The sequence below is a fragment of the Falco naumanni genome, chromosome 7 (genome assembly GCF_017639655.2).
Source record: "Falco naumanni isolate bFalNau1 chromosome 7, bFalNau1.pat, whole genome shotgun sequence".
Lineage (NCBI taxonomy): Eukaryota > Metazoa > Chordata > Aves > Falconiformes > Falconidae > Falco > Falco naumanni.
The window spans coordinates 29036158-29050530 of NC_054060.1; the positions used below are offsets into that span (position 1 = coordinate 29036158).

General features: G+C 41.8%; 1 protein-coding gene across 5 annotated transcripts; it reads right to left on the reverse strand.

Moving 5' to 3' along the window:
- Positions 1–5770: 5770 nt before the first annotated feature.
- On the reverse strand, positions 5771–13988 carry CDCA4 (cell division cycle associated 4). Of its 5 annotated transcripts, XM_040599857.1 has the most exons (5): positions 13860–13931; positions 12805–12853; positions 10088–10168; positions 7905–8124; positions 5771–7752 (listed from the first exon to the last, which is right to left on the reverse strand). In XM_040599857.1, exons 4-5 carry the CDS (start codon positions 7947–7949, stop codon positions 6997–6999), a joined length of 801 nt encoding a protein of 266 aa, XP_040455791.1. In that variant the 5' UTR covers positions 7950–8124; positions 10088–10168; positions 12805–12853; positions 13860–13931; the 3' UTR covers positions 5771–6996. The 5 variants fall into 5 exon arrangements, with proteins under 5 accessions (XP_040455791.1, XP_040455790.1, XP_040455793.1 ...); XM_040599856.1 differs by lacking the exons at positions 7905–8124; positions 12805–12853 and having other exon boundaries at positions 13860–13988; XM_040599859.1 differs by lacking the exons at positions 7905–8124; positions 12805–12853 and having other exon boundaries at positions 10088–10172; positions 13856–13964.
- Positions 13989–14373: the final 385 nt, after the last annotated feature.

Genomic DNA, 14373 nt, shown 5'->3' on the forward strand with positions numbered 1-14373 from the left:
GGCGCATGAGGGGAGCCGGTGTCGAAGGGTCAGATCACATCATTAGTGATTATGTCTAATGCAACACATAATTTAACTAGCAATAACTTGAGCAAAAATGCTGTTTTCTAGACTTGGCCGCCACTGACCAAAACTGAACGACCTCCGGGCGGCCCCGCCACAGCAGCACAGCAGACAATTCACACCTCTCAGCTGCAGCGAGTGGATGCAATACCTGAGCCACACTGCCATCCTCCTCCCATTAGGCGGACCTCTCAGAAAGATATCAACACCCATCACCCTGCTTCCCCCACTCCGTAAGTGATTAACCTCATGTGATCAGCTGTTTTGCAACCAATTTTTGTTTTAACAGAAAAGGGTGCCTGTGCCTCCTACAGCCAGCATTTCTAGGAAGGTCAGTTCCACTTCATACATGCTCTAACAAGATTGAAAAAAAATAATTAACATGGAGTTGTTCAACTACACACATCAGAACTTTAGACTTATAGCCTAACATTTGGAGGTGGTCAACAGAAATTACACAAAATACAGTGATTATTTGCAAACGGTTTTGTCACTTTTTCACTCACGTCAGCAGTGGGACTCACGGAAGAGAACTGGAACCCAGTTCACCTTAGCGATGTTTATGTCCCACCCAACTCAAGCTAGAGAAGCTGTGCTTGTCTCACAGGCTTAAGAATTCAGAGGTATGAGCTGGCATATAAGGTCTTTCTTGACAAAGGTTTTCTTTAAAGGGCTCTTACTTTCTCAAATGAGGTCACATTCTAGGAGTCTTTAATACTCAATCCTTGAGGCAAACACAGGACTTAACAATATGTTTTTATGATTTAAACATGGGTCTTTCAGTATGACTTACTATACTCACCTCAGCAGGCCAGAATACCATTCTCATGATCAGCGTTGCTTTTGCAGCAAATTTTGCATTAACCAGAAAAAAAACCCAACCCCAAACCCAATCTGGGTCTCTATATATCACTCATCTGAAAGTATTACTGGAGGTCAGCTACTTCTACTTACCTTCGTACTAGGCGTCTACTCAAAAACACAGTTCCAGGAACACAGGAACTAATGAAGACTGCTTTCCTATGGATTTATGCCTGTGATTAATTGCCTCTGTGTCTAAGGTACAAGCTCTAATTGAAGCTGGTCTTATGCCTGGAAACTTATAAATGTCTCTCCCTTATCTGGATTACTGGATATCAGTACAGAAAACAGTTTTCTTCTGATCTCTTTCACCTCCCCACTTAAAAAAAAAAAAATAATTCTAAAAATACAGTGACTGTGAGACCTGCCAGATTTGGTTGACATTAATTAGCTGTTCCAAAGCTGAATGACAGAACAATCGCGTATGCTGTACTTCCATAGGAAGGTGAGAAAGAGTAGTGCCTGCTGCACTAAAGTCTGGTTAGTTTTACCACCTCTTTTTGGTGGTAAAGCCTCTGTGAACTACTAACTAATCTTACACTTATTCAGGTTTAAAAAAAAAAGCCATGACCGAAGATGGTAAATTACAAAAAAACCACAAAACCCAATCATATTACTTAGTATTTGTCAAGAGTACTAAATAAGCCATTATTCTATTTTGTCAAAAGAATCACAATTTACAGGGAAAAACACTTTCTCTGTATACCTTTCAAACAAAGCAGAGGCACATAACCAAATCATGTTACTGGGCTTCAATTAAAACAAATAACCTTTCAACAGTTTTATCTTAAACGTCAGTCATCTCACTGGACAAAAAAATCCCAACACCAAGTACTTTCCATAGCTAGTGTTTCTCTCAGTAATGATCTCAAACACAGAAAAGTGAATTTGTTAAGAAGTACTGGCTTTATCCTGTTGATTATTAAATTATTTTGGTGTTTTTTTTTTTTTAGCAACATACCTGCTCTTCCCTTTAGAAGTCCTGTGTAGGAAGCTTGTGCAACCACGGTTGAAGTTACATTACGTTTTCTTGATCTCCAAGACTTGTCTGTAATTGGCACATGAAAACCACAATATACTGTTCCTTTGTTGAAGTATTTTACTATTGCAGTATGTACTTGCCACATCCCACATGCTCCCAGGGGACTTCCAAATACAGCAGATGTGTGGATACAATTTCTTTTTAATTCTGTTTTTGCAAGTAGTCATGTAATCACCTGTATCTTCAATTATTCTTCCCTAAAATGATGACAGCTAAAATTACTGAATGTTTTCCCTGCAATGGAAAGTTGTCTCTAGCTTTATATTTTTCTGTTGACACATTGGTTGTGCATCAACATTTGCCACAATAATTCTTCAGGTCATAAAACACTCATTTTGGGGGAATCCTGGCTGAGCAAATGAGTAATTGGTTTTTTTTAAAAAAAGCTACCATATAAACTTATAAAAATAATGTCAGATAGTAACATTTTAGTATTTTTCACTAGCTTTTAAAAAAAAAAGTCACTATGGTCATCTGAAGTAAATCTTTTTCCTGACACCTTCAATGACTCAGCAGGATTTCATCTCTTTGTGGAATTTCCTTGAAAAAAATAGGAAAATTTATCTTAACTATCAGCTTGCAAGAGACACCAAAAGGAGTTTAGATAATCTTTGTGCAAGCTTATATTTGAACAAACCAAACTGACAAAAATACGTATGTTTCTAAGAGGTACATTTAATTTCTTTGGAACTTGGTGGGTTTGTACTTTTATTATTAGTCACATAGTGTGAAATCACATTCATTTAAGACTCGATGAGCAATCAAAATTTCTCATGATCAGTCATGGTTTTTTTGTGCATGAGGGACTATACACATCCTAGGCCTGAGACAAAAAAATACTTTCACTTTGAACAGAAGTCACTTTTGAAAGCATTTTTATTTGTCTTATCCTAGATGTCAGCAAATAAATGGGTATTGTTTTCATCCTAGCTTTTGACGGTTTGTTTAGTTATATGGCAATATGGAATAAGTCGCAGAACTGTAAAGCAGTCATACACTCAAATCAATATTCTGAGGCACAAGACATCCATAATAGTCTGATAATTACAATATAAAACTATACTATCAGTCAATTTACAATGCTTTTTAAAATGCCTACTACAGCAGTCCAGACATACCTGAGACTTCAAAAACAGCCTAAGGACAGCTTTGAAAACAGGTAATTCCTGGTGAGTGTGAAGACTCCTGTGTGAATCCCTAACCTGCTCAGGGCTGAAACCCCTCACAGCTGCACCTCGGAGGCAGTCTGGAAAGGTGCTTTTCATCCAAAGTAATGATTCCCTCTTCATTTACCAAATTTGCTCTTTAGGCAAATTGACTACATTCACAGGCAACGTCTTTTGCTAGATAACTCAGAGTGCTGTGGAACAGAGAGGAGATTTAAAAAGCCCAACAAACACCAAACAGGGAAGCGATAAGCAGACAAGGGAGGAGAAATAAAACCACAGGCACAGAGACAGAAGGGGAAAGATATTCAAGGTTACCTGAGAAGGAAGCAGATTTGGTGTTAGCTATTTGCTTGAAAGTACTTTCTTTTGTGCAAGTCTACAGCTGAGTTATGTCATTCAGACCGAACAACCTTGTTTCAGACACGGCGCTGACTGCCATGCAAGTTTCACGACTCTTTTCCCTAGGAGCACATAAAAGAAAAAAGGCTGGTAGAAGTGGCAGCAAAATCTGGTAGAAGCCTCCCCTAATTTAACAGAGGTTAAATTATTTCCCATTTATATGCAGAAATTAAGAAAATAACCACCAGGAAGTATCATCCCATGCCATTTGTAGGAACATTCATAAACCAGGTAATTTTAAAATTCGCCATCTCACAGACACTCCGTCATTTCTGATGCCTCCAAGTATATTAGAGGAATACTCGGAGGGGAAATACAGTGCATTAACCTTTAAGTGATGCATATTTAGCTAAGACCTCCTTGGACTAGCCAAGAAATGACAATGCAAGTTAGAAACCAAAGCTCCCCCCGCCTCCTGCCCACCCCCCACCCCCCCCCCTCCAGGAGAGGTGAAGGCACGCAGCAGGAACAGCTGCAGCAGACGGAGGCACGCCAATAAAGCAGCAGAGAGACAAGCTGATTTTACTCCGACTGGTCCTTGCAAAATCAGACCAGGTCTGGGCACACATCAGTTCTGTATGGTGACTGTGCAAGTTTCAGCAACACAAATTCTTATCTCAGCTGAAGACTTGAGCCAAGGTATCAGGCATGTAAAAGCACGTAAGATTTGGCATAAGTTTTAAGAACATAATAGAACGGGATATATATTTGTTTAAATGCTTAACTACATAAATGCATACTTACCTAATACCTGTCCCGTTAAGTCAAGTAGTCTTTACAAATTGCTCTAACCAGGCATAGCTTTCCCAGTAAAGGAAGGCACCCAGCATCATGCTTTGTACAGCAAGATATTCAGTTTTTTATATATATATACACACACAGGTGCATTTGACATATACAGTTTAAGAATTATGAAAAATTATACTAATTCCTACCTGTAACACGGAGACTGATGCACACTAAGCAGGGGGAGGGGAGCATCTTTTTAAATACCTTAACATGCAATTGCTCATTTAATGACAATGGGGATGGGGGTGCAAAGGGGAACACCCACAGTTGTTCAAACCCCTAGGTTTTCAACCACAGCTCAGAGCAGTTTTGGGGGACCTTCCCAGAGGGACAAGAAGATACTTAGTTATTCAACTCAATGCTGACATTCCCTTTAGAAAACTTTGAAACGGCCTGGCTTTCTGCTTTACCCTAAGGCATCTGGTGTCTAATTCAGGGGACCTATTCACACACAGAAAAGCATCAAGGAAAATTTCCTGCAGATTTATAATTTGGAAGGAATCTCTGATATGACAACAAACACTGCCAAATAAAACAGCCTGTTATTTCTCTGTGATATGACAATTCACATCAATATTTGTACCCTCCTGAAGCAGTACGTACTACTGCTACACTTTTCAGTTACAAGTGGTATCTCTATTGATTAAGACATGTAGTATTGGCTTGTTTCTTTCATCCAGCTACATCATATGGACTAAAATTGCAAGTATCTGTATGGTATTTCACCCTTTAATATGAAGTTATTAATCAAACTTCAATTGAGGAAGCAATGTTTAATTACTACAGTAACTACAGATCATCTCATGCCAAGTTTGATACAAGAAACATTTTCAAATTCACTAGACTCATACTAACTGCATGGTTTCATGCGACTGAGCTAGTATGCATTCAACTACCAAGTTTGAAAAAATTAGCAAAATTATACCAGTTTTGCCCAAACCAGATGCTTCTAAAGCACTTGTTGAAACCATGAGCTCAGTTGGTCTCTTTTTATGCAGGTGACACTAGAACATCCATAACACCCCACCACCCCCACCCTCCCCTTTTTAGGTGTTTGAGAATCTGAAAAGGGTAGTGTGTAGCAGGTAAGGTCACTTGTGGGAAGGCTGAGTCTGTCGGGCGCAGAATGGTACTCTTCACATTCAGTGACTCATTTGGCTCAAGTCTACAAAAAACAACAGTTACTGGTGGTTATCTTCCCCTGGCACAACCAATGCTAACACATTCCAGAAACCAATCAATCCTTTCTGCCCTTCTCTACCTCCCTGCTAGTTTGGGGCTCTTCCCCAATACCAGCTTGTGAAGGTAAATTTTTGTCATTTTATAACAAAATCATACACTCTACTCGATCTATCCCTTTCCTCTGAAAAAGTCTCACAGGAATAAGTCTAATTATACACACTCTAAAATGAGCGTGAGTACTTGAAGACAGGAACACCATCCCATGTTGTATTATCTTCTGTTATTAAAAAAAGGCCAAGAGGAAACGCTTGGTAAGAGCAGAGCATATTAATTATGACAAGACATCATGACATACCAGTTGAGATTTAAAGGCCGCTAATAACACTTTTTGTAGTAATTAGTGCAAGATCGTTATCCCATATAAACAAATATTTGATGGTAGACTTCAGTGATAAACAATTCACTTGATGACATTTACATATAAATACACATAAATAAAAACCTATGTAATTAAGGTTTGTAGTTAACAAAAAGTATGGTCTGAAATGAATTAAATGTAATTGTATCTAGCTGGATCAAAGCTCTTCCTCTAATGATACTCAAGTATACAGGGTATGAAAAGCATAACCGTACAATTCTCAATTTAGTAAAGTACTACTCTCTAAAACAGAATCATGAAAACAGCTCTTACATTTTAATGTAAAGTATAAAAATGTATATTACATTTACATACACTTTACTGAACTACATTGGGTAGCTCACGTTAAAAAAACCCATCCCTTTTTGTAAATCTTTCAAAAAATACATCAACTGCAGATACGATCAAAAGTTACTAAGTCAGCAGCTGACATAACATCTGTAGTAAAAAATATATTTTAGGAAAATACCTGGAAAAATCTAAACACCAATAAACACTTTAAAACTATTTTTGAAGTAAAAATTGTAGCAAACCCCAGAACAAGCTAGCTAGGATAAAAGAAACTATTGCATACTGCTCTTTAAGAGCCATGTAGCGACTTAGAACAGAAGCAGCAGACAGGGTAGGAGTTTTGTGGTGGAGCAGAGTGGAAACCAGAGGAAAATAGGAAACCAGTTACCCAACTTCTCTCTATGTTTATTACCATTTTTACTGGGAGAAGTATAAGAAAAAGATGAGAGAATCCCTCTCACTGAGCATATCCTCCATCAAAGGCTAAAACAAATTGGTAAAAGGAACCAATTTCAAGAGCCTTGGACCCCAAACTTAAAAACATTTACTGTATGTACTTACAGTTCAATGGGCAACAAATCAGATTATTACACTACAAGTTGCAGGTTAACTTTAAGAGTTAACACTATTTTGCAATATGAAGTGCTTTTTAATATATGTATCTATATAATATATAGATATTTGTAAAATACACGTGCAGATTTGAGAGAACAAACTGTGGAAATAGCTTTCTCCAGTCTTTTCTTCCCATTAACAGATCTTTATCTCCTACAGAACGAGCTTCAGGATTCAACAAGGATCTCCACAATATGATCAAGCTCATTAAGATCAGATTTAAAATTAGAGTTAGAAGCTGTAGCTGTTGGAGAAGAAAATGTTTCAAGCCCATCACAGTGTCCCATTTTTGTGTTGCTCATCATGCCTGTTAACATAGTATCAAGATCATAGTAAGAATTGTCAACTTCTGAAAACAGATCTTCAACAGAATTAGGACTTTTATTCTCCAGTGTCTCAAATATTTGATCTAATGACTTTTGAAAGTTTCCTTTATTTTCTTGTGGATTCTCCATTTCCCACACATTGCTCTGCAGGTTTCTCGGAGCTTGCACTGAAGAAGCTGTTGACATGGTTTCTGAACTATCTTGTGCCTGGTCACCCTCAAAGTCTTTGTTGAAAGCACTATAGCCTGAAACATGCTTTCCCTCAGCTTGTTCCCTAGATGAACGACAGAGGATATCTGTTGAAACAAGACGATCCAGGGATGCCTGCCCTGTACTCTGTGTATGTATCATCTGCCAAGTCCCATCTTGAGTCATTTCCTCCTGGATCTGCCGCACCGTGTTGGCTATAAGTACTGAACGACAAAGGTTAGGTTCAACCAGCATATGACACAGCTGAAGTTTAACCAAGGACATATCTAAAAGTGACTGCCGCTGAAGGTTATAAGAAGGAATAGCCTTAATACCAGCCAGAGTTCCTTCAATATCTTCTTCACCATCAAAACATTTTCTCTTTAATCCTCGCACAAACATTGTGTCCTGTTAAAAAAAAATAAAAAATTCTTGTACAAGGTAAACAGCTCAAGAGGGAGTGGGAAAAAAAAGACAAAAAAAAAACAAAACCAGAAAAACTTTAATCTTAAATTTAAACAGCAAATTCTTTTAAGATAGAAACATCAGAATTGTCATACCAGGTTATAGAATGGCCAGTGTGGTACAACAGGGGTCAGGAACATATGGACTGGGTCCCAAAGACGGCACTCGGGAACCAGGGGTGAGCAGGTCCACAAGTCATGGCATCGGAGAGAGGCAGGGGCTCCCAGCTCCTGGCTCCCATTAAGCTGCACGCTTGATGGAAGTCAGGAGCCACTGCTTCGCACAGAAGCAAACATCTCAACAGCCGTATTTCACCTATTGGAGAGGCAGTTTCTCCTCGCTCCTCCAGAGTTTCTACTGGCATGCTTAACCTCTAATTTTGGAAATAAAAATACAACCTGGCACACCATCTTTTCAAGACTTGACCCTCTCCGGTACATCAACATGCCTACCAGAGCAACATGAAAAAAATACCATTGGCAGCACACTTGAAAATATTAGCTTATTTTGGCTACAGAGAGAATAAAATCTAGATTTGTTCCTTAAAACTTGGGACATTCAACTGAGGTGCCTAAAGCAGTCCTTCTGGTTCCCTTACTCAGATGAGTAAATGAACTGTGTAATTCCAATATGAATTGAGCAAGTCCAATAAGGATAGGTATAGTCATCCTCCGTATGAGCTTCTGTACTTCTTTTCCAGTCGACTCCAAGAAAGTAAAATTCCTGTATGCCTAAGTTTAGGTTCACCCGCTAAAAACAAGTGGGGTGCATGCAGGCTTCTCATGTTTTACATCTAAAAAACACTTGCTGAATTTTCCAAGGTACGGCTCTCAAGCACTAGCCTCCAGACCTTCTGAACTGCACTAATTTTGAGAACAGTCTCCCATGCAAATATTGCAGCTATCTCTTGAAATACAAAGTAGCGGTTTTTTTTAATGTAGTAGATGTCACTTCTTTCAGTCTTATAAAAATTAGGCTGCAAATGAAAGCTAATACCTGATCTTTAAATTTATGCACTTTTGACATGTTCCTTCTAAGTCTTCTGTGCTTAATATTCCTGTTTGCCCAGTATTTGGGGATTTTTTTTTTTTTTAAATGTAGTGACCCAAACAAAGGCTTTCAACTAAAAGCTGATAAAACCAAAATACTATTGCAGTGTCTTTCTATAGACTTTTCCCTTGCCCTTGGTGAGCCCTAACCTCTGCCTTGCTTTTCTGGTTGCTATGGTATGTTCCACCTATGTTCAGGGAGCTCTCCGCGAGCTTTTTGAGTCACTAAAAATCCACTGAAGTGCAACACTGTTCCTTTCAAAATACATTACATACTTATCTACTCTGAAAACCTGGGGATAGCACAGTGGCTAGATGAACATTTGGTCCGACAGTACAACAGTTCTTAAGTTACTGTATATATCCATGAAGTAACCTTTTTTTTTTTTTTATTTGCTGACTCTTAAAAGATTTATTTCCACTGAATGTACAAAACTCTTTATAGAAATCATTATACAGAGAAATCCTAATATGCAAAGCCTACAATATAGAATATATGAACTTTTTCTTATGGTCATTTTTCATAGACTTCATAAAAGCTATCCATGGATTACCAATATATTAAATGCTTAGAAAGTCTTTTTATTACATTTTCTCCTGTAGCCTAACATGTCCACATTATTCCCATTAAACACCGCCCAAGTTTTTGCTTTATAGTGCCTTTTCCAGATTTTGAGATATTTCTGCAAACTTCCTATATCAGAGGCTATCCCATTTAATTTTTCCTACAAAGCTGTATGTACAATAATTTCTAACACCACCACCACCTGAAACCTGACCTCTAGAGACATCTTTTGGGACTACTAACAAACCATGTATGATTATGTCATCAAACATTAAATACACTGCAGAGTTTAAAGCTTCTTTTATTTCAACTTATTATATTCCTGTGAAGAATAATTAAAACTTCAATTGAATGTTAATCTTGTTTTCATACACCTGCTATCTGGCATTTAAATGCCTTCTAAGGCACACCAACAGAAGAACAGAACACAGCAGAAAACCTGAAAAACTCAATACATGACACACTGTTGGGTGTGGTGAAGCAGAGGAAAAAATGTTTATGGATACTTAAAGGTAAACCTTTCATAGCATTCACTGGATTTTTTTCTGTAACACTTACTTCCAGTTAGTATCTTACATCACAAAAACAGTTCTTTGTCACCCTGTTCTTGAGACTTGAAAAAATACTAGATGACAGTTCATTTAAGAAGCAAAAAATTACATACCAGTAACTGTGTTTGACGTAGTCCTTCCTCTTCTCCCATGCTACTGAGCAAGAGTCCATACAGTAAAAGTTGGAGCACCACCTACCAAGCACCGGGAAGCAAGATGTCAGGCAAGTACAGGAGATGCAGAACAAAACAGTTCCCCATTTCAGAAACCTTACACACCTCCCTTTTCAATTGCTTCAGCATCTCTACCCTCACAGTGCTCCTACAAACTTGAACAGTACTATTAAACCCAATTTAAAGCTAGAGCATGAGGGTGATCTGGCCAACAATACACCCAAAATCAGTGGCAGGAAAAGGAAACTGTCAGTTTAAGTCCAAGTCTTAGGCTATTAGCCTGACCTTTGGACCAGCCTCTCCCTTATCCTTATGCCTTTGCCGTTTGAAGAGCAAACCAAATCTTTAACAATCATCTGAAAAACTTAAACATGCACAAAAGCACACTGAAAGCAAGTCTTCATTACTTTTATCACAAAACTGTACAGTTTTCACCTTTGTGGTACAAAACCGCATTATCTCTGTAGCATCTAGAGAAAAACAGCAAGCACACACAAATATAAAACTGAAACACAGCAAAACCAGGGAGAATTTTCCTTTACCAGCACAGAAACTTTATGACTAAGAATTACTTCGCAAGATGACAATAATGAAAGTAATGACAGTAATGAAATTGTTTTAACTATATAGGCGAAGTTTTTAAAACACTTTTAAGGTGAAGTAAGATCTGACATACCAAATACAACCACCAAACACATGTAACAATTCCTTTAAACCAAAAAAGAATGTTCCATTTCAACAAGCTACATAAATTTATATGATAAAATATGACAAAAATTCAGATACTTTTCTAGACATGTCTGTATAATACAAGACAGTTCAGTGTCTGCAACTGAAGTACATACCTAGAAAAGACACAAGTAAAGAGGATACATATGGTCATCTATTTTTGTCTTCTATTGTGGCTAGTAATAAACTATTTTTTAAGTGTTTGCTCTCAGAATTGGGGGGTGGGGAGATGGTTGACAAAGGAGTTGGGGACCAGGGTGGGGGAGAAAACATGTTTATCTCAAGAAGCTGCATACTTCGCAACAAAAAACCCCACCTTAACACTCTCAAGCCAAACTCTTTTGACTTGATCCCAAAATATTCAGACTGAAATGCTGTTATGTCATGGAAACTGTATTTCAATCAACTCATAGTCTCATTCTCTTTTCCAGACTACGCTTACATCAGCATTCAAGACAGGGTCATAAGGCACCTAACTACAATTCCAGTAAGACATCATAATATCCCTCAAAAAGACACCAAAAAAAAGTTTTTGCTCCCCAGGTATACTCTCAAAACATTTTATAAATGAAGAGCCATCTCTTTGCGAGCCTGTATATGGCAACAATTTGAATTCCTACTTTAGTTTAGAGTAGGTGACAAGGGCATAAACTTTGTTTAAAAAAAAACCAACCAACCAAAAGCCCACAACTACTACAGGTAAAGATGATGCAATCGGCAGAAAAATAAATTAAAATATTTTCTGGTGCTATTTTGTATATCTAACAATTTCAGAGGAAGAGGCATTGCCCATTTGTCTCCCAAGCCAGCAGACTAATACAGGAGGGGACCGTTACGGGAATGCATGAATTCTTGGTAGAAGAGCCATCATCATATCCACAAACTAAAAGGCATAAGGGATGTTGGGGGACCAGTCCAGTCTGTAATCTAATACTAAAGAAGTAAACAGTTCTCCCGTGCAACATAATAATGTGGAAGACCTGCTACATGTGATTCCAGGTTCTTCCCTAGAGCAATAAACCAACCATGAGGACCCCTATTAGTATAAACTTAAAGAATACACCCATCACAGCAATTATTTCATCAGATTCTATTAACTGGCATATGAGTGTGCCTCAGAACCAAAGTTCTCAGTAAAAAAAAATATTAATTTCATAGCCATTATCAGATTCAGTTAAAACCTTGCAAATAAATTACCTCCCTCAGACTTCTCTGCACTATCTCCAACAAGCATTCATCTCAAGAGAATGCGAAATTAAACCCCTAATTAATCAAGATATGTTTCTCTACTGATTTACATATTAACATACTAAAAAAGGCCCTGGACCTTGTGTAAAACTCCTTGGTACACAAAAGCAAGATTGCTGCTGCTTTAGAGTCAAAGTGTTCACCCCCCCCACCCCCGATAATTTCAATCAGCATCTGTCTCTGTCCAGGAGGCAGTATCTAGACTAGCTATATTATCTCCCTTCTTCCACTACTATCTGCATGTCAAGAGCCCAAATTTCATGTGTTAAACTTAAGTGCTGTTTGAAATAGCTGTGCAAAAAAAGCTGTCAAGGAGACAACAGCTATCTGCAGCATAATAGAGTAGGAAAAAAGGAGTTTTGTGGGGTTTGGTGTGGGTTCTTTTTCTGGTGTGGGTTTTTTTTTATAGTCACACAGGGAGCATGGTATTATATAATTCATTGAAAGTTTTGCTTTGGGGATGGACAAATTCCCGGTCTGCCTTACAAATACCGTGCTTGAAAACTGATCTAATTCTTACCAAAGCATCAACTTAAAACGTTCCAGGATTCACACTCAATTCAGATCCCTGTAGTAATGTGCTGCCACAGACACACTTAAGTACGTAAGGGGAAAAGTCACTTCAAGAGAGAGGAAATTTTAACACTGTTCATCTTGAGGAGAAAGCAGACAAGACCTACCTAGGCCAGTGCTGCAGGTTCACTTAAGCAGAGTGCTTTTTGTACAGCCCTAAGCATAATGACGGTTAGCATGGAATGTAAGAAAGTATTGTATCTACCACTCTAATCCTCCCCACTCCAAAACTGTCTTTTGGAAGAAAGCAGAGCTATAAAAGATGGAAAGCCAGGCACTCCTCTTAGGCATGCCTATGTGTGCCTGCGGTGATGCTGAGTTGTGAGTTGGGCAGAAGACACAGCAGAAGACTAGCAGGGCCAGGAACAGCCCCGTTCGGACCGGGACAAAGGCACCTATAAAGCACCGGGGTCTGGTCCACGCTCCGGGCGTAGGGGGCTGGCAGCCACCTCCCCAGGGCAGGGGGAAAGGGCACCAGCTCCCGAGGAAAGGCAGGCGGGGAAGCGGGAACAGCTGCACGCCCAGGGCAGGCGCTGTGAGGAGCGGAAAGCTCCTGGAAGCGCAGACGGCAGAAGCTGGGAGCGGCTCGCCGGGGCCGGCTCGCCAGGGCCGGCGGGGAGAGGCGTGACCGGCGGGGGCGGCCGGGGCGGGGAGCGAGCCCCGGCGCACGGAGGCCGGGGAGGGAGCGCGGCGGGGGCCGAGGCGGGCCGAGCCGCGATGCGTGCGCCGGGCGAGCGGGGGGAGGTCCCCAGCCGCGGCACGCCGGCAGTGGGAGGGCAGGGCGGCACGGCGTGTGGCGCTGCCGGGAGGGTGCCCGGCGGGTGGCGGCGCGGGCGCGGAGGGCGCGCGGCTGGCGAGGGCACCCAGCGGCGGAGCGGGGCGCCCGACGCCGGCGGGGAAGTGGCTCCTCTGGACCACCCGCCCCGGCCCGGCTGGCCGCTCCAGGGGCGCGCGCGCGGCCGCCGACGGCCCCGAGCGGCGGTTACTCACCGTCCCGCGCTCCCGGCAAACGGCCCGCCGCCATTTTGAATCGGCTCCCTCCTCCGCGGGCTCCGCCGGCACCGGCTCCCCGCCCGCGCCGTTCCCACACCGAGTCCCGGGGGTGGCGGGCGGCCCTGGGGTCCCCGCGCCGCGCCCGACCGAGCCGGCCTGCCCTACTTACCGCCTCGCCGCTGCTGTCGCCGCCGCCTGCCAGCTCAGGAGCCCCCTCTCCCGCCTCACCGACCGCTCCGCGCTTGAGGGAGGGGGCGGGGCCGGTCCCTACGGTTAACTCCGCCCCCCCGCCCGCCATCTTATTGTCAAGACCCACAAAGGAGCTCGCTTCCTACCCCCGCCCACGTCTTCCCGCTGAGGGCTGGGCCTTCCTCGGCAGCCACGCCTACGAGCGGGCGGCGGCTACTATTGGCTGCCGCCAAACCACGCGGGCGCCGCTCGCCACTGCGATTGGTGGCGCCGTTGCCATGGCGCGCGCCTCTCCCGCCTCCAGGTACCGCCCACGGGAGGCTGTGGCGTTGCCATGGCGCCCCGGCCCTTCCCCTCGGCCGCGAGAGGCTGGCGGGAGGCGAGGCGGAGCCGCCCCGATTTCAAACGGCAGCCAAGGCCCTGCGGCGTGTCTGGGCTCCCGGCCACGGGCTCCGGCGGGAACAGGTTCCGACCTGGCCCCGCTGCAGCCCCCC

Coding starts and splice junctions, on each gene's coding strand:
- CDCA4 (XM_040599856.1), bottom strand. CDS start 13,988: ATGGCGGGCGGGGGGGCGGAGTTAACCGTAGGGACCGGCCCCGCCCCC. Junction 10,169..13,859: donor GCGACAGCAGCGGCGAGGCG/GTAAGTAGGGCA, acceptor GGTGCTTGGTAG/GTGGTGCTCCAACTTTTACT. Junction 7,753..10,087: donor TACGTCAAACACAGTTACTG/GTATGTAATTTT, acceptor TTTTTTTAACAG/GACACAATGTTTGTGCGAGG.